This window comes from Microcaecilia unicolor, chromosome 5 (assembly GCF_901765095.1).
Source record: "Microcaecilia unicolor chromosome 5, aMicUni1.1, whole genome shotgun sequence".
NCBI classification, from domain to species: domain Eukaryota; kingdom Metazoa; phylum Chordata; class Amphibia; order Gymnophiona; family Siphonopidae; genus Microcaecilia; species Microcaecilia unicolor.
In genome coordinates, this window is record NC_044035.1 from 20,834,409 (window position 1) to 20,855,387 (window position 20,979).

At 45.8% G+C, this 20,979-nt stretch overlaps 1 protein-coding gene across 2 annotated transcripts in view; it reads right to left on the reverse strand.

The window, feature by feature from the left end:
* The window catches only part of VTI1A (vesicle transport through interaction with t-SNAREs 1A), a 673,595-nt gene that overhangs the window by 626,572 nt on the left and 26,044 nt on the right, over window positions 1-20,979 (reverse strand). For both annotated transcript variants that reach the window (XM_030202729.1, XM_030202730.1), the window contains exons 2-3: window positions 18,347-18,405; window positions 15,648-15,758 (exon numbers count right to left, since the gene is read on the reverse strand). In XM_030202729.1, coding sequence (XP_030058589.1) covers window positions 15,648-15,758; window positions 18,347-18,405 — 170 coding nt within the window. The remainder of the gene's footprint in view (window positions 1-15,647; window positions 15,759-18,346; window positions 18,406-20,979) is intronic.

Genomic DNA, 20,979 nt, shown 5'->3' on the forward strand with positions numbered 1-20,979 from the left:
CCCTTTTTAAACTCTGCTAAGCTAACTGCTTTCACCACTTTCTCCTGCAACGAATTCCAGAGTTTAATTACACGTTGGGTGAAGAAAACTTTTCTCCGATTTGTTTTAAATTTACTACACTGTAGTTTCATCGCATGCCCCCTAGTCCTAGTATTTTTGGAAAGCGTGAACAGACGCTTCACATCCACCTGTTCCACTCCACTCATTATTTTATATACCTCTATCATGTCTCCACTCAGCCGTCTCTTCTCCAAGCTGAATAGCCCTAGCCTCCTTAGTCTTTCTTCATAGGGAAGTCGTCCCATCCCCGCTATCATTTTAGTCGCCCTTCGCTGCACCTTTTCCAATTGTACTATATCTTTCTTGAGATGCGGCGACCAGAATTGAACACAATACTCAAGGTGCGGTCGCACCATGGAGCGATACAACGGCATTATAACATCCTCACACCTGTTTTCCATACCTTTCCTAATAATACCCAACATTCTATTCGCTTTCCTAGCCGCAGCAGCACACTGAGCAGAAGGTTTCAGTGTGTTATCGACGACGACACCCAGATCCCTTTCTTGGTCCGTAACTCCTAACGTGGAACCTTGCATGACGTAGCTATAATTCGGGTTCTTTTTTCCCACATGCATCACCTTGCACTTGCTCACATTAAACGTCATCTGCCATTTAGCCGCCCAGTCTCCCAGTCTCGTAAGGTCCTCTTGGGACAAAACCAACCTGATCTGGGTGGATAAGTTTGGGAATGTATGCGTTCAGGCATCTCACGAGAATTGCTGCCATTAATTTTGTATCTTGGTTTAGCAGTGATTTAGGCCTATAAGACCTGCATGAGGTCCCTCCAAGGTTTTGGTAATAATACTATGAGGCATATTTTCAAAGCACTTAGACTTACAAAGTTCCATAGGTTACTATGGAACTTTGGCAGGCTAAGTGCTTTGAAAATATGCCTCTATATGAGCTAAGTTAGACGTCTTGGAGCTCGCCACTCTTCAACCTCATTAAACATTTCACTTATAGTGGAGTAGCTATTACATTCCCTAGAATCTTACAGTATTCAGGACCGAATCCAAAGGGTCCAGGGACTTTAGTCATTTTTAATTGCTTGATGCCAGCCTCCAATTTCCTCCGAATTATAAGTACATAAGTAATGCCATACTGAGAAAAGACCAAGGGTCCATCGAGCCCAGCCCCAAAATTGAATAGTTTCTTTAGTTCTGTTACCTGTGCTGTATTGAGTTTAGGTAGTTCCAGTCCCTGAAAAAAATTGATCCCGAACCCCTTTCTGAAAGGCTTTACGTTCATTAATAAAACATTTCCCCTCACTGTTTTTAATGGCAGTGATCACTTACTTACGCCTGTAAGGATGCACCAAGTTTGCCAGGATTTTGTCTTCTTTCCTACCCCATTGATGGATCTTGTAGAGTGGAGGAGTGGCCTAGTGGTTAGGGTGGTGGACTTTGGTCCTGGGGAACTGAGGAACTGAGTTCGATTCCCGGCACAGGCAGCTCCTTGTGACTCTGGGCAAGTCACTTAACCCTCCATTGCCCCATGTAAGCCGCATTGAGCCTGCCATGAGTTGGAAAGTGCAGGGTACAAATGTAACAAAAATAAAATAGATGGGGGGCGTGTCAAGATGGCGCCGTGAGCAGACGCGTTGGAAGCGAGCTCCTGCCTTTTGCTTGCGGAATTTAAAATTATATACCTGTTTTTTTCGCAATGCCGCATACCAAACGAAAAGGGAAGACTCGGGGGATTCCCCTTCACCCCGCGACGTCCACACCGGCAAGCGGAGGTTTGGAACGCTTCTTCCCTGCATTGTCCCGAAGAAGCGGAGCGGAGTCCTTAGCGGGTGGGGTCGGTGAAGCGATCCCCCCGCAGGAAATAGAAGTTTCTCTCTCCCCGCCTTCTACGACGCCTCCTTGCCCTGCAACTGCCCTGAGCGAGACGGGGTTTCTCTTGGAGCCCGGAAAGGGCTATCCTGGGGAGCCCAGAGGGGAGCCTGTCTCTGTAAAGATAACTGCAGCTGCAGAGGAGACGGAGGTGAGCCTGGGCAAGATCTGGCTGAAGTTATTGGAAATAGAAAAAACCTTGAGACAATCTTCGGATGAGGTAAAGACTTTGCATTTCAATGTACAGGAAGTGAAAGGCTCCCTAGATATGGCAAAACAAGATTTTACTTCAAAGATTGTGGCCTTACAGAGAGAGACAAAGCAAACTGAAGATTTTAAAATGGCTGTGGTAAAAGACAATATGGAAATCAGAAGAAAACTGGAACAGATAGAGAATTTCAATAGGAGATTAAGAGGCATATTTTCAAAGCACTTTGGGAGGCTAAGTTCCATAGGTTTCTATGGAACTTTGGGAGGCTAAGTGCTTTGAAAATGAGCCTAAATATCTCCGAATGTTGAATTTTCCTAGAATATTGGGAGAATCTCCAAAAGATATATTCCAGAGATATCTAAAAGAAAACTTAAATTTTCCCCAAGAAGTATTTCCTCCTTTGAATAAAATCTACTATATACCTAGTACGATGAAAAAAGTCGGGACAGAAAATTCTATTGATTTACAAAATGTCACAGCCATTTTGGAGCATAAGTACATAAGTACATAAGTAGTGCCATACTGGGAAAGACCAAAGGTCCATCTAGCCCAGCATCCTGTCACCGACAGTGGCCAATCCAGGTCAAGGGCACCTGGCACGCTCCCCAAACGTAAAAACATTCCAGACAAGTTATACCTAAAAATGCGGAATTTTTCCAAGTCCATTTAATAGCGGTCTATGGACTTGTCCTTTAGGAATCTATCTAACCCCTTTTTAAACTCCGTCAAGCTAACCGCCCGTACCACGTTCTCCGGCAACGAATTCCAGAGTCTAATTACACGTTGGGTGAAGAAAAATTTTCTCCGATTCGTTTTAAATTTACCACACTGTAGCTTCAACTCATGCCCTCTAGTCCTAGTATTTTTGGATAGCGTGAACAGTCGCTTCACATCCACCCGATCCATTCCACTCATTATTTTATACACTTCTATCATATCTCCCCTCAGCCGTCTCTTCTCCAAGCTGAAAAGCTTGGAGCAAACAATTGAGGAATCACCTGAAAGGGGGACATTGATAATTTCCTTTGTATTTCAATAGGATTTAAACGCAGTAATGCATCTTTACTTTAAATCTACTAAATCGAGAATTTGCAGGCCAAAGGATCTGGCTTTATCCGGACGTGACTAAATCCACACAAGAAAAACGTAAAAAGTTTCTATCTATGAGGTCAAAAGTATTGGATATGGGAGGTTCTTTCCTCCTGGCTTACCCCTGTAAATGTGTTATCAGGTTGAATCAAGTTAAATATATATACTATATGCCTGATCAGCTTCAGACCTTCCTAGACACTAAACAACGATAGAGTAAGAGTTTATTGGGACTGACGGAACCAAAATTTTCATTTATATGTTTTGATTCTGTATATCTTCACTATTTCCTGCCCCCCCATTATTGGGGTCTAAGGAAGCCAATATTTGTCTTTATTTAGACAATTTGTTGAATTATTATTTCCCTTTTTTTTTTCTCATGTAATGAGTATTTAATGGCTGTATTACACTTTTGCAGTATGATAATTTCTGTAATAAGTATATAAAAAATTAATAAAAATTATAACAATAAAAAAAAAAAATAAAATAAAATAAAATAGATACTATTGGAGATTCTACATGGAATGTTGCTATTCCACCAGCAACATTCCATGTAGAAGGCTGCGCAGGCTTCTGTTTCTGTGAGTCTGACGTCCTGCCTGCGCGGCCACATTGGTGATCTGCAAGGGCCGACTTCTACATAGAATGTTGCTAGTGGAATAGCAACATTCCATGTCGAATCTCAAATAGTAACAACAGTGGAGGAGTGGCCTAGTGGTTAGGGTGGTGGACTTTGGTCCTGGGGAACTGAGGAACTGAGTTCGATTCCCGGCACAGGCAGCTCCTTGTGACTCTGGGCAAGTCACTTAACCCTCAATTGCCCCATGTAAGCCGCATTGAGCCTGCGATGAGTGGGGCGGACCATGAGGACTATGAGAGTAAGACTCATAGAACATAAAAGCAAGTTGAAAACCAAAACGTTATCGGCCCCTCTAGTACCTCATTGTTTACAATATCATCATACTTTTATGGACCTTAGATGGTTCATCATTGAACAAGTGCCAGAGTCGAACGGAGGACGTGACCGGATTACAGCGTTAACGAGGAGAGAACAGTGGTGGATACACAGGTTACATACAATCAGTCCATGTGGGTTGAACGAATCTGTGGAATGGAATTCCATGATTTAATTTGATTTATAACATGTTTACAGTTTCGATACCACCTTTTTTCATGTTTGATCTTAGTAGTGTGAAGTTGGACCAGTTGAGTGTTATAAATATATAAATAAACATAATTATGTATATATAGTGATATCTACATTCATTCCAGTCTTTGTAATATGCACTGAGGGGAATTTATTTCATCAACGTCAGATCTTTATCCTCACAGTGACGTCGATGCGATGCGTCAGCATCTAGTAGTCATAAAACGGCGCCTATGAAGAACAGCAGAGAGCGCTACGAGAAGCAATGTGCATAGACTGTTGGGAATTCAAAGCGGGCCATTTTAACCTGAGTCCCTGATGAAAGCAGTGAAACCCGCGGCGTCGGGCGTAATTTAGGGGAAGCCTAAGTGGACTCCAACAGCAAGAAATACGAAGTGGCATTGAAGATAAGTTTTTCATTTCATTTATTTTTCATTAGAGCACGTATATAGTTGAGCACCTTGTAGTGAGTGTTTGCAACAGCATTTATAAATAGTCACATAAAAGGATGACCCAATGAAGAGAGACTATGCCACTAGGCATAAAACAATGAAGTTGCCTTAAAGTGGTTTCGTCCGAGGGTTCCTAAAAAATATATACATATCTAATATAATAAAACGCACCGTGAACGTTCTGTGAAGCCGGAAGCTTGAAGCCGGAAGTCTGAAGCCTTGAAGCCTGAAGCCTGAAGCCGGAAGCTTGAAGCCGGAAGTCTGAAGCCTTGAAGCCTGAAGCCCTGAAGCCTTGAAGCCTTGAAGCCTTGAAGCCATCTGACGTCACTCCCAGGCTGAGGCTGAAGGGTTCGGGGATTCGTGGTGTGAAGCCTTCAAGCCAGCCAGCCGTCTCTGCCCCGCCCTCGCGACAAAACAAACAAATCCGGAAGCGAAACGTCAGGGAAGGAGGCGGCGCTCCCGACGTCTAGCCTTCCCTTCGCTGTGTTCCGCCTTCAAAACAAGGCGGAACACAGCGAAGGGAAAGCTAGACGTCGGGAGCGCCGCCTCCTTCCCTGACGCTTCGCTGCACGAACCGCCACGGAGGTAAAGTTAAAAAGAATTAAAAAAAAAAAAAAGGAAGCATGGATGCGAAGGGGTGGGGGGGCATGGATGCGAGGCATGGATGCGAAGGGGGGGGCATGGATGCGAAGGGGGGGGGGGAAGAAGAGGGCGGGCCAGGCTGGGACATGGGAGAGAGCGTAGCATGGATGCGAGGGGGGGGGGGGGTCATGGAAGGGCGAGAGGGGACTTGCTGGAAAAGGATGAATGGAGGCGGCAGGGGACAGAGGAACATGGATTACAGAGCAGGCCTCAGGCAGAGAGGGGAAATGCTGGATAGGGAAAAATGGAGGGGCCAGGTGACAGATGAGCATGGATGGGCATGGATTGGAAGGGCAGGACTCAGGGAGAGGGGAATTGCTGGATAGGGATGAATGGAGGGGACAGATGGGCATGGATGGATATGGATTGCAGAGCAGGCCTCAGGCAGAGAGGGAAAATGCTGGATAGGGAAAAATGGAGGGGCCAGTTGACAGAGGAGCATGGATGGGCATGGATTGGAAGGGCAGGACTCAGGGAGAGGGGAATTGCTGCATAGGGATGAATGGAGGGGACAGATGGGCAATGGATGGATATGGATTGCAGTACAGGCCTCAGGCAGAGAGGGGAAATGCTGGATAGGGAAAAATGGAGGGGCCAGGTGACAGAGGAGCATGGATTGGAAGGGCAGGACTCAGGGAGAGGGGAATTGCTGCATAGGGATGAATGGAGGGGACAGATGGGCATGGATGGATATGGATTGCAGGGCAGGCCTCAAGCAGAGAGGGGAAATGCTGGATAGGGATGAATGGAGGGGGCAGGTGACAGACAAACATGGATGGCCATGGATTGGGAGGGCAGGGCTCACGGACAGAGGGGAATTGCTGGAAAAGGATGAATGGAGGGGGCAGGGGACAGATGGCCATGGATTGGGAGGGCACGGCTCACACTCTCTCTCTCATATACAATGTCTTTCTCACTCTCACACACTCTGTCTCACACTGTATCACATTCACTCTCTATGTGCCACACAGTCACTCACACACTCGCTTGGTCTCATACACTCACTCTCACAGAGAATCTGTGTCTCACACACACTCTCTCTCTCGCCCACACACACACACTCTCACTCACACTGTGTCTCACATACACACTTGCACACACTCTCATTCTCACACACACACTCTCTCACAAACACACTCACACCCAGACTCACGCTCTCTCTCACACAATCACACTTTCACTCCGACTCTCAAACAGTCACTCTCACATACACTCTCCCAAACATACACACTCCGAGGAAAACCTTGCTAGCGCCCGTTTCATTTGTGTCAGAAACGGGCCTTTTTTACTAGTATATACATAAAAAAACCATAAACTAAATACATAATACAATTATTTCTTAGATAAGCTGTTTGCACACACACACAGTTCTTATCTTTGGATTTGTGAAGAGCGTGATTATATTTACCAAAGATTTTGCGGTGTGGAGATTTAAGTGGTTTCAGCTAGTGGAATAGCAACATTCCATGTAGAATCTCCAATAGTAGCAACATTCCATGTAGAATCTCCAATAGTATCTATTTTATTTTTGTTACATTTGTACCCTGCGCTTTCCCACTCATGGCAGGCTCAATGCGGCTTACATGGGGCAATGGAGGGTTAAGTGACTTGCCCAGAGTCACAAAGAGCTGCCTGTGCCTGAAGTGGGAATCAAACTTTATTGCAAAACATCAAAAGCGACTCGACACAGCAGCCGTGTTTCGACGCCTCAGCGCCTGCTTCAGGAGTCTTATAATGCTTTGGCAGCCCACCAAGGCTTTTCACTTTAATCCTGAACTAAGGTGACAATCCAACAAGATGCATCTTTTCTTCTGAACCCTCTTTTAACAATCAGCAGTACATTATAAGACTCCTGAAGCAGGCGCTGAGGCGCCGAAACACAGCTGCTGTGTCGAGTCACTTTTGATGTTTTGCAATAAAGACTGTTTATTTTTTTTCATACATCGTCTCCATTGCTTGTAAAGAGTTAACTTATCCTACTCTTCTTTCTGCTTCCAATATCAAGGTGCCATATGCCACTCTGCTGTGTAAAGCTAAACCTGCAAAGTTACCTTACTCTCTCATCTGCAGGAGGGAGTGGGACAGGCCCAGGAGGACAAATGCGCTTACCATCTCAGTCCCATGCTCAGCGAAACCTTTCTGATCTCTCTCTCTCCCCAAGATGAAGCAGTACCTGATATACAAACCACAGGGCAGCCAAGGGCCAATCACTTTTCATAAGTTTAACACTTGCAGTTTGCCAGACTGTAAATAGATGGAGAACGAGTCTTTTCCGGAGATGGGAAGGCGGTAGAACGAGAGGACATGAAATGAGATTGAAGGGGGGCAGACTCAGGAAAGATGTCAGGAAGTATTTTTTCACGGAGAGGGTGGTGGACGCTTGGAATGCCCTCCCGCGGGAGGTGGTGGAGATGAAAACGGTAACGGAGTTCAAACATGCGTGGGATATGCATAGAGGAATCCTGTGCAGAAGGAATGGATCCTCAGAAGCTTAGCTGAAATTGGGTGGCGGAGCAGTTGGGGGGAAGAGGGGGTGGTGGTTGGGAGGCGAGGATAGGGGAGGGCAGACTTATACGGTCTGTACCAGAGCCGGTGATGGGAGGCGGGAAATACTGCTGGGCAGACTTATACGGTCTGTGCCCTGAAAAAGACAGGTACAAATTCAAGGTAAGGTACAAATTCAAGGTAAGGTATACACATATGAGTTTGTCTTGGGCAGACTGGATGGACCATGCAGGTCTTTTTCTGCCGTCATCTACTATGCTACTATGTTACTATGTAACGAGGCTCCTGCAGCCAGTGTAAGACACACTAAACCACAGAATGAACATACATTAATTGTATGTATTATGATTATAGTTTCAGACACCTGTATGCTACAGCGTTTATAATGCTATAGTGTGGTGTGGTCTACATGCTAGGGATCCTGGCTGATATAGCGACCATCTCACAAAGAGAGATTTCACTTAGGAAATAGAATTCCTAGTCATGTGTCACATAAAACCTATCATTAAAGGGGTCTGAACTGGATGCAGAGATACGTAGACAAGTGACTGGTATTCTGAAACCAGCTGTTAAAAACACCAGGATACAAACCCTATAATAGATACCAAGTCTCTATCAGGCTTATTTTCGAAAGAGAAGGGTGCCTATCTTTCAACACGAATCGGGAGATGGGCGTCCTTCTCTCAGGGTCGCACAAATCGGCATAATCGAAAGCCGATTTTGGGCGTCCTCAATTGCTTTCCGTCGTGAGGATGATCAAAGGTCCCAGGGGGCGTGTCGGAAAGCGTAGCGAAGGCAGGACTGGGGCGTGCCTAACACATGGGCGTCCTCGACCGATGATGGAAAAAAGAAGGGCATCCCTGACGAGCACTTGGCCGACTTTACTTGGTCCATTTTTTGTTACGACCAAGCCTCAAAAAGGTGCCCGAACTGACCAGATGACCACTGGAGGAAATCGGGGATGACCTCCCTTTACTCACCCAGTGGTCACCAACCCCCTCCCACCCTAAAAAAAAACTTTTTAAATATTTTTTGACAGCTTCTATGCCAGCCTCAAATGTCATACCCATGACAGCAGTATGCAGGTCTCTGGAGCAGTTTTATTGGGTGCAGTGCACTTCAGGCAGGCAGACCCAGGCCCCCCCCCCCCCCCCACCTGTTACACTTGTGGTGGTAAATATGAGCCCTTCAAAACCCACCACAAACCCACAGTACCCACATGTAGGTGCCCCCCTTCACCCCTTAGGGCTATGGTAGTGGTGTACAGTTGTGGGGAGTGGGTTTTGGGGGGCTAAGCACACAAGGTAAGGGAGCTATGCACCTGGGAGCAATTTCTGAAGTTCACTGCAGTGCCCCCTAGGGTGCCCGGTTGGTGTCCTGGCATGTCTGGGGGACCAGTGCACTACGAATGCTGGCTCCTGCCATGACCAAATGGCTTGCATTTGGTCATTTCTGAGACGGCGTCCTCGGTTTCCATTATCGCCGAAAATCATGGACGACCATCTCTAAGGTCGACTTAAATTTCACGATTTTGGCATCCCCGACCATATTATCGAAACGAAAGATAGACGCCCATCTTGTTTCGACAATACGGGTTTCCCCACCCCTTCGTCGGGACGTCCTGCGAGGACGTCTTCAGGAAAACTTGGGCGCCCCTTTCGATTATGCCCCTCCAGGTGACGAAGAGCAAGTCATTTTATCTCCCTGTGCCACAATTTACACTGCTGTAATTGTATCAGATTTAGGATTTTTAGAAGTGTAAGAGCAAAGCAGCAGACCCAATACAAGAAAGAATTTATGGCATTCAAGTTATGTACTATCCTGAGTCAGCTGATATCTGTGTTTTTACCAAGTAAGTTAAGGACACAAGTTCCAGCTGCAAGAATTAGGCATTATTTCTCCATCTGCTTCAGGGGGAAAAAAAGAGATAGCACTCTATGTTCACTGGGAAAGATGGATGGGCAATTCTACACATGCCCTAGTTTTTCTAAACACTGACCGACAGGATGTTAAACCAAAGCCACATCTAGGCTGAATCTGCAATTCTATGCAATACAAAATATGTTGGGGATAATGTTACTAACTTTAATTTAAAGGGACCATATTTCAATGGTACAATCTCTCTTTACATGAGAAGAAAAAAAAAAACATTTCCTCTGCCTTCACAACCATATAACCAGAAAAAGAAAATTAACTTCTCCCACTCTCAAAAGAATGGCTCAAGGTTAAATATACATCTACTATAATAAAACTCACCCTCAACGTTCTGAGGACACTGACGTCAGTGAAGCCAAGCCCTGACTTCCTTCAAAAAGGTTCCAAGGTTCGTGGTGGTGAAGCCACCAAAATCGCTCCGGGCCCCGCCCTCGAGGGCGGAGCTATGGCAGAACAACGAAGGGGTTGGCAGGGAGGGAGGCAGGGAGGCGGGGGTGGGAAATCGCTCCGGGCCCCGCCCTCGCGTCAAATGTCATGATGTTGGGGGCGGAGCAATGGCAGAACAACGAAGGGGTTGGCCAGGGAGGGAGGGTGTTGGCGACGAAAACCTTGCTAGCGCCCGTTTCATTTGCTCAGAAACGGGCCTCTTTTACTAGTGGAAAAATAAAAACAGAACAGAATGTTGCTGTTGACCACAAGATGGCACTGTTGCCGTACACAAAGAAAATTCCTGTTCTAACAGTGTGATTCACACAGGCTTCTTATATTCTTCCGTAGAGGAGTGTGGTAGCCGTGTTAGCCCACTCTTAAGGTTATCAATAGAAATCAAACAAAATAAAACATGGAAAAGAAAATAAGATGATACCTTTTTTTTTAGACATAACTTAATACATTTCTTGATTAGCTTTCGAAGGTTGCCCTTCTTCCTCAGATCGGAAATAAGCAAATGTGCTAGCTGACAGTGTATATAAGTGAAAACATTCAAGCATTACTATGACAGTCTGACAGGGTGGGAGGATGGGGGTGGGCCGGAGGTATGCATGGGGACATCAAAGCATATCATTGATATTCTAACAGGGTGGGTGTGGATAGGTGAGGGGAGGGTGATCAACAGAGACATACAGCTTTATGGTTTAACACCCAATAGAAAGGACTTAACAAGGATCTGGGGTTCCTAGCCCATTATAAACCATAAAGCTGTATGTCTCTGTTGATCACCCTCCCCTCACCTATCCACACCCACCCTGTTAGAATATCAATGATATGCTTTGATGTCCCCATGCATACCTCCTACCCACCCCCACCCTCCTAGACTGTCAATGAAATGCTTGGACGTTTCACTTATATATACTATCTGCTACCACATTTGCTTATTTCCGATCTGACGAAGAAGGGCAACCTTCGAAAGCTAATCAAGAAATGTATTAAGTTATGTCCAATAAAAAAGGTATCATCTTATTTTCTTTTCCATGTTTTATTTTGTTTGATTTCTATTCATATTCTTCCGAAAGACCAATTAGACCATCCAGTCTTCCCAGATATTTGTCACTGCAGTAGTTATATATATATAATTATCTATACATATACATAGATGAGCACCCATTATTCCCGTCTCAGACGGCCTGAAAATTCTTGGAGTTACAATTGACCGAAATCTCACACTTGAAAGCCCTGTGAAGAACACAACAAAGAAAATGTTCCATTCAATGTGGAAACTCAAAAGAGTAAAACCTTTCTTCCCAAGGGAAATATTTCGCAGCCTGGTACAGTCAATGGTACTAAGGGGCTCATTTTCAAAGCACTTAGACTTACAAAGTTCTATAGGATGCTATGTAACTTTGTAAGTCTAAGTGCTTTGAAAATATGCCTCTATGAGGCATATTTTCAAAGCACTTTGGGAGGCTAAGTTCCATAGGTTTCTATGGAACTTTGGGAGGCTAAGTTCCATAGGTTTCTATGGAACTTTGGGAGGCTAAGTTCCATAGGTTTCTATGGAACTTTGGGAGGCTAAGTTCCATAGGTTTCTATGGAACTTTGGGAGGCTAAGTTCCATAGGTTTCTATGGAACTTTGGGAGGCTAAGTTCCATAGGTTTCTATGGAACTTTGGGAGGCTAAGTTCCATAGGTTTCTATGGAACTTTGGGAGGCTAAGTTCCATAGGTTTCTATGGAACTTTGGGAGGCTAAGTTCCATAGGTTTCTATGGAACTTTGGGGGGCTAAGTTCCATAGGTTTCTATGGAACTTTGGGAGGCTAAGTTCCATAGGTTTCTATGGAACTTTGGGAGGCTAAGTTCCATAGGTTTCTATGGAACTTTGGGAGGCTAAGTTCCATAGGTTTCTATGGAACTTTGGGAGGCTAAGTGCTTTGAAAATATGCCTCTACGTCACCTAGACTACTGCAATGCACTCTACGATGGTTGTAAAGAACAAACCATCAAGAAGCTTCAAACAGGCCAAAACACTGCAGCCAGACTCATATTTGGTAAAACAAAATACGAAAGTGCCAAACCCCTAAGAGGAAAAACTACATTGTCTTCCACTCAAAGAACATATTGCGTTCAAGGTCTGCTCTCTGGTTCATAAAATCATTTACGGAGATGCCCCGGTCTACATGTCAGACCTCATAGACTTGCCACCCAGGAATACTAAAAGATCAGCACGCACATTCCTGAATCTCCATTTCCCCAGCTGCAAAGGACTAAAATACAAATGAATACGTGCATCCAATTTTCCTACATAAGCACGCAGCTATGGAATGCATTACCACTTGACTTGAAAATAATGCGCGACCTAACCAACTTTCGGAAATCACCGAAGACTTGCCTCTTCAACAAGGCATACCGCAACGATCCATCATATGAACTTTAAGGCGTTACCACTATATCTATTATTCCGATTGTGATCTCTTTATACCTGATAGCTTAATTCTACTATGTCACTCATGTTCTTTATGTAATACCACTTGTATCTCTCACTCTGGAATGGCGATCGCCATGACGGAACAATGTAAGCCACACTGAGCCTGCAAATAGGTGGAAAATGTGGGATAGAAATGCAACAAATAATAATAATTATTATAAAATAACTAAGGACATACGCCTGCAAAACCTCAAGTCCCCAGTATTCTATAATACTGCATGCAAATTTTAGGAACACCCCTGACCCGTCCCATTCACCTTCCATGGCCACGCCACTTTTGGGTTACGTGCTATAGTATTTCGCAGTGCGCATTGTTATAGAATAGCGCATAGCAAGATATGTGCACGAATTCAACTTGGTGTCAACTGGTGCCAATTAGCAGCCATCTTGAATCGGCACCCCAAAATATAGAATCTGGGGTTGAATTTGCCATTTCTTCCTTAAGGTAGCAAGAGTTGAGATAAATAGAGGGTGACTTACTTATCGCATCTGTCTCTCTGCTCCATCTCCACTGTCTATTAAGATGTTTTAAGGTGTACTGTGTTAACATTCATATAACAATGTGATGCAATCTCAAAATTTCCATCTTCAAAACTTGTGCAAACTTAGTTATTTATTCTAAATGATTCTAATTGTGCAGAACACTTAGCTTAGCAACCGGGACCAGCTTCCGACATGGTCCATGTTTCGCCAACTTTATCAAGGGAGTACATCCTCTTTTTTTTTTTTGTTACATTTGTACCCTGCGCTTTCCCACTCATGGCAGGCTCAATGCGGCTTACATGGGGCAATGGAGGGTTAAGTGACTTGCCCAGAGTCACAAGGAGCTGCCTGTGCCTGAAGTGGGAATCCAACTCAGTTCCTCAGGACCAAAGTCCACCACCCTAACCACTAGGCCGATCCTCCACTGTTGCTACTATTTGAGATTCTACATGGAATGTTGCAGGACGTCAGACTCACAGAAACAGAAGCCTGTGCAGCCTTCTACATGGAATGTTGCTAGTGGAATAGCAACATTCCATGTAGAATCTCCAATAGTAGCAACATTCCATGTAGAATCTCCAATAGTAGCAACATTCCATGTAGAATCTCCAATAGTATCTATTTTATTTTTGTTACATTTGTACCCCGCGCTTTCCCACTCATGGCAGGCTCAATGCGGCTTACATGGGGCAATGGAGGGTTAAGTGACTTGCCCAGAGTCACAAGGAGCTGCCTGTGCCTGAAGTGGGAATCGAATTCAGTTCTGGAGATTATACAGTGTTCTGTACTAGTATCTCCTTCAGAGCACCTGATTATTTTGTTTGCTGGGAGTATTTAAATGTATGTTGATGTTTCCCCGTGTAAATGCAGGAGATTTTTGAACCTTACAACGGATTATATGAAACAATAAGCATCCATTAAAGTATACCCTCGCTGCGAAGCAAGTCAATGATGTGTACAGGTCTGAAAGCATGTGCTCACTCATCACATTATATTCTTCCTGCTCTAAGGCCTAATTCCTAGCAGGGGCTGGTCCAGAGCCCAAAGTGTGTGTGTGTGTGGGGGGGGGGGGGGGGGGGGGGCACAGTTTTGCCCGCCTCCCTGCTGCAACCCCAGCCCCAACCCCACGTACCTTGCACGGCGGGTGACCCCAACCACTGCCAGCTGAAGCCTTTCTCCAGTACTGTGCTCTGCACGTTGTCTGCCCTGCTTCCTCTCATGCCACGTGCATGCTCGGTTTTAGTGAAACTGAGCATGTGCGAAACTTGACTAAAACTGAGCATGCATACGACGTGAGAGGAAGCAGGGCAGGCAATGCATAAAGAACAGCGCTGGAGAAAGGTTTCAGCTGGTGGGGGGGGGGGGGGGGGGTTGGGGACCCTCACTAGCCAAACCAAGGGTACTGGATTAAATATGGGAGGCCCAGGCCCCCCATAGCTACGCCACCGATTCCTAGTATCAAAGCTCTCTTCTTCTTTGGAAGGTAGGAGATCAAATGATGGACTGGAGGAGTGGCCTAGGGGTTAGGGTGGTGGACTTTGGTCCTGGGGAACTGAGGAACTGAGTTCGATTCCCACTTCAGGCACAGGCAGCTCCTGGAGACTCTGGGCAAGTCACTTAACCCTCCATTGCCCCATGTAAGCCGCATTGAGCCTGCCATGAGTGGGAAAGCGCGGGGTACAAATGTAACAAAATAAAATAGATACTATTGGAGATTCTACATGGAATGTTGCTACTATTGGAGATTCTACATGGAATGTTGCTATTCCACTAGCAACATTCCATGTACAAGGCTGCGCAGGCTTCTGTTTCTGTGGTTGAAGGAATTGAACTCAGTTCCCCAGGACCAAAGTCCACCACCCTGACCACTAGGCCACTCCTCCACTATTTGAGATTCTACATGACGTCAGACTCACAGAAGCAGAAGCCTGCGCGGCCACATTGGTGATCTGCAAGGGCCGACTTCTACATGGAATGTTGCTAGTGGAATAGCAACATTCCATGTCGAATCTCAAATAGTAGCAACAGTGGAGGAGTGGCCTAGTGGTTAGGGTGGTGAACTTTGGTCCTGAGGAACTGAGTTCGATTCCCACTTCAGGCACAGGCAGCTCCTTGTGACTCTGGGCAAGTCACTTAACCCTCCATTGCCCCATGTAAGCCGCATTGAGCCTGCCATGAGTGGGAAAGCGCAGGGTACAAATGTAACAAAAACAAAACAAAATAAAAATGTCTCAAGGAGGTGAGTGGACGCTGGTCAGATCCTTACTGGTCAGATCCTTAATTGGCTGGGAAAGCAAAGCATAACACAGAATGAAAAAAAGACAAGAAACTTGCTTTCTGGGATCACAGAGAAAGAGTCACTCACAAAGTCAGCTTCCAGTTTGCTCATCTCTTGCTTGTAGCTTCTCATCCTGTTACTGTACATCCCTCGACTCTGAGCAGGGATCTCTCGGACCTCCAGGTCCATCTGTTCCAGCTGCAGAGAAAAAAAAAAAAGAAGAGACACATTTTGGGAAAAGTGAAATGGATTATTTCTGAGGCTCAGGGAGCGCCAGAGCACCTAGGAATTGCCGCAAGCATTTTCTCTGTCGGTTGCAGCGCAGCAGTACCAGACTAAGCACAAGAGCTCAACATCAGCTGTCGTGAATTTATTTTTGTGGTCGAGCTATACGAGTAAAAGTCTTTTTCTTATTTTATTAACAGAAGATTAAAACACACACCTCAGACTATAATCCATGGAAGCTGGTCAGGTCTTTTTTAGCTAGACTGGTAACAGGTAAACCAAATCCAGCATGCGTCATGTGAGGCTCACTGGATTTTGCAACTAGCAACTGACCCCCCCCCCCCCACCCAGGACAAGGGAAGGTCAGTGGTATTTTCAGTCACTGGTATTTCCTTTGTAAGTGGCGCCAGTTGTTTTCTTTTTATTTATACACATTTTAATATCTATATATATAAAACTCACCCTCAACGTTCTACTTGCACTGACGTCACTGAAGCCAGGTTCGTAAGTTCGAAGCTCTGAAGCCACACAAAATCACAGTCTGTGGGCCCCGCCCTCGCGTCAAACGTTATGACGTTGAGGGCGGAGCAGAGCTACAGTGCAGTACAACGTTGGAGCTGAGAATGTGCTCCGCCCTCGCGTCAAAACGCGATGACGTCGAGGGCGGAGCACACGTTACTTCGGCAGGTCACTCAGTGGGGTGGGGGGGCCTTCGGCGGAGGCTGCAGGGGGGCCGGCGACACACAGAGACACAAAGGGACGGAGGGGAGTCTTGCTAGCGCCCGTTTCATTGCGATTTGAAACGGGCCTTCGTTACTAGTACATAATATTCAAACAAGAATATAATACACCATTTATGAAATAATCATAATCATAATAGAATAAAGAGAAGGAAATTAAAACAAAACCTCCATCGACCACAAGTTAAGAAAGAAATGATCCAAGAATTAGGAAAAAAACTATCAAGCTATAAAAATCAAGCTTTTAAACATTTCTATTAATCAAAAGACTGCACCATGCCGTATGGACTCACTTCAAATTGCTATACAGTGTTTCATTCGGGTCTAAAGTTTCACAATGATACTCTCTTTACTTTTTATAAAAACATCCAACTGACTGGAAAGTGGCACCAGTTGTGTTTAAATCCTGGTGACGTGCTGGATGGAAGGCTTCTGCCATGGGGTACCACCTTCAACTCCAAGTCAGAACCACCAGCCTTATAGAAAAAGGGTCATTAATTCAGCTCTTGCACAGGGCTAGTGGGTGCTGCAAATTCTCCACTGGTTCAGATGGTACAAATGGCATGAAAATCCACATCACTGCACAGCATTTGGGTCCAGAGAGAGAGAGAATATGCTCGCTGTCTTTAGACAACTAAAGCAGTGCTGATTACACATTTTGGGACACCTGCACTGTATAATCTCCTTTCATTCAAATCCCACAATGTGGAATATATAAACGAAGGCAGACGCATGCTATATCCATGTTATCCGAACTGTGAAACACGCCTCAGATGTGGCTTGTGGTTGTGAAAGGTCACGTGACCCCTTAGTGTAAACTGTACTAAACAAATCCATCTTCACAAAAACAACCTTCAGCCGAAGGCACCAGAAACCACGTTTTAACTTATCACTTGGCAGTTTTTCACCTTACACAGCACGTCTGGGTCTAGATTGAGATGCTTTAAAAGCCAGAAAAAAAGATCTTTGTGTACTGAAATATACTTTGACATTAAAGCAGAAAACTCCTCAGACACTTTTAAAATCAGCAAACCTCAGTTTTCCAAAAAAGAACCTGTACCTTCATGAAAACATTACCTTAAAACACTAATAGCCCACACTAACCTCAGAAGTTCAGTGTGGCTAACAAGTCACCGAGGGTGAGAAAACAAACCGAAAAGACTCGGCGAATTACAAAAGTTCCTCAGACAGTCCAGCTTCCAGTTTAGCTCACATCCTAAAGATTCAATTTTATACAGACTGATGAACAGGGGTGTATCTGCGTGGGGCCACAGGGGCCTGGGCCCACGCAGATTTCGCCCTGGACCCCCCCTACCGCCGTTAACCCTCCCCCGCCTACTGCCGTCACCTACCCCCGAGGTCCGCTTCCTCCTGCCGGTTTTTTAAAATATTATTTCAGCTGGCGGGGGACCCCAACCCCCGCCAGCCCAGCCAAGATCTTGTTTGAGTTCTTCATCCTCGTGCTGTGAAAGCTGCACCCTTCCAGTTGGACGGAGTCTGACGTCGCAGCACGTTGTACGTCCCCCGCCAGCTGAAGTAATATTTTTAAAAACCGGCAGGAGGAAGCGGACCTCGGGGGTAGGTGACGGCGGTAGGCGGGGAAAGGGTTAACGGCGGTAGAGGGGGAGGGTTAACGGCGGTAGGGGGGGCAGCGGCCGGGGGGGGCTATAATGTGCCCCCTCACTCTAGCCCCTGCCCCCCCTACCACCGAACCTCAGATATGCCCCTGTTGATGAACGGTAATTTGATCCTTATATGCCATTAGAAATCCTATCAACCTGCCTCTCACCTGGTTGGATCCCTAATCTCGTAAATACATACCAGCTCTCTGGCTTCCTCCAGCTGTTTCTCCACCGTTGCCACAATTTGTTTCTTCTCATCTAAAAGAGCAAAGAAAGATAAATTGTAAATAGACCACTGACTGTAACTCCAAACGCCCTTCCCACCTTTCCCCAAGTGTATGGACAGACTCAGGAAGGAGCCACACTGCTGACAGTACAGTACATAGAGGCTGGGCTGGTATCTCGTAAATTCGTACAAAGGGCTGGGCATCAAAGTTCACAAAGTATGGCCAACAACTGTCATGCCTGGGATCATACTGATGGGAAATATCCAAACATCCACCCCAGCAGGCTGTGACATTCAGGAAATGCTGGTCCTTGAGCACCTAAGGCAGGTAACTGTGCTATATTAAACAATAACTTTAGAACACGGTTATATTTTCCTTTAAAGGCTGTCACTCAGTGAAGTATCTCAGAGGGCAAGTATCTCCAGGGAGAACAGGGGCAAACAGTCCTCTGCTTTCATAAGAGAATACTGGCTGGCTGCACCAGGCAACATACAGAGGTCAGATAGCTCTGCTCGGTCTCCTGCTGGGAGGAGGGACATAACCATCCATCTGAGCAAGCAGGCAGGACGCAAGGAAAGACAATTATCAGGCAAGCTTAATTGAACCACAAGATTATAAACGCAGAGAAATCTAGGCAGAGAATATTTTAAGGTGCACATGGTGTGATACTTTCACCTATTTCAGGCTTTACCACGGTAAGTTCTGCAGGAAATTGTCCCACCGTGCTGTAGTCCTGGCTCAAGTCCCTCTTCCACTCCTCTGTCAGAGGTCTGTAACTAAACTCTCAGAGGAACTATGGTCCGGTACTGGCACATTCCAATGGTAATTGCGCCCTCCACCACCTGGCCCTTGGTACGCTACTGATCAGAATTTAGATTAAAACTCAATAGGGACAAAACCAAATTTCTGGTCATTACTAATCCATATGTTCCCACTCTCTTTAATTCATTCACCACTGACCACATTTCCTATCCTCTGAAATCCACTCTAAAGATTCTAGGTGTTTTCACTGATAATCATCTCCAGTTTGAACACCATATTTCCAAAGTAATTTTCAAATCATTCACAACCCTCTGGAAGATATAGCGCATCGGACCCTACTTTGCTGCTGGAACTATAAAACTACTAGTTTAATCTCTATTTCTTTCCCAGCTGGATTATTGCAACTCCATTTATTCGGGGAGTAAGGAACGGGTCTTAAAAGCACTCCAAAACTGTACAAACACAGCTGCTCGTTTTATCTTCAAACTTCCTCCTTTTGAGCGAGACACTCCTTTATTAATGAAATTACATTGGCTCCCCATTAAAGGTAAAATTATGTATAATCATACCTGATAATTTTCTTTCCATTAATCATAGCTGATCAATCCATAGACTGGTGGGTTGTGTCCATCTACCAGCAGGTGGAGATAGAGAGCAAACTTTTGCCTCCCTATATGTGGTCATGTGCTGCCGGAAACTCCTCAGTATGTCGATATCAAAGCTCCATCCGCAGGACTCAGCACTTAGAGAATTACACCCACGAAGGGACACTCTGCCCAGCTCACCACCGCCGAAACGGGGGAGGGGAATTAACCCAGCTCATCCCCACACAAGTGGGGGAGGGGAATCCGTCCAGCTCATCCCCGCGGAGCGGGGGAGGGACACCACACCCGCCGATGCGGGGGGATCTGGCTTATCCTGCAACCGCGGGAGGAGCTGACTGACCCTAACACCGCCGAAGCGGGAGGGGTACAAAGCTGCCCTACAGCCGCACGAAGCGGGAGGGAGTGCCGGCAGAATTTTAAGTCTCAATCCAGCCCCGTAAAACGGAGGGGAGAGGAATGCAGCAGCTCACTGTAACACAAACTCGTCTTAACTCTTGAAGAATCCAAGTGAAAAAACTTGAACACGAAGTCTTTCTGAAGTAACTGAAGACTAAACTTGAACCTGAAATGCAACCAGAATAAAAACAGTACAGATATCTGGGAGGGGCTATGGATTGATCAGCTATGATTAATGGAAAGAAAATTATCAGGTATGATTATACATAATTTTACCTTCCATATCATCAAACTGATCAATCCATAGACTGGTGGGATGTACCGAAGCAGTACTCACCCAGGGCGGGACATTGAAATCCCTGACCTCAACACTGAAGCTCCAAACCGGGCCTCCGCCCGTGCAGCCACAGTCAAACGGTAATGCTTGGAGAATGTATGAGCCGAAGCCCAAGTTGCCGCCTTGCATATCTCTTCCAAGGAGACGGATCCGGCCTCTGCCATCGAGGCCGCCTGAGCTCTCGTGGAGTGAGCCTTCAGCTGGATAGGCGGCACCTTCCCCGCGGCCACATAAGCCGCTGCAATGGCTTCCTTGACCCATCTTGCCACTGTAGGCTTAGCAGCCTGCAGACCCTTACGAGGACCTGCAAACAGGACAAACAGATGATCCGATTTCCGGAAATCATTGGTCACTTCCAAGTATCTGATGATGACTCGTCTCACATCCAGATATTTAAGAGCAGAGTACTCCTCTGGGTAGTCCTCCCTACGAAAGGAAGGGAGACAGAGCTGCTGATTCACATGGAAGCGAGAAACAATCTTGGGCAGGAAGGAAGGCACTGTGC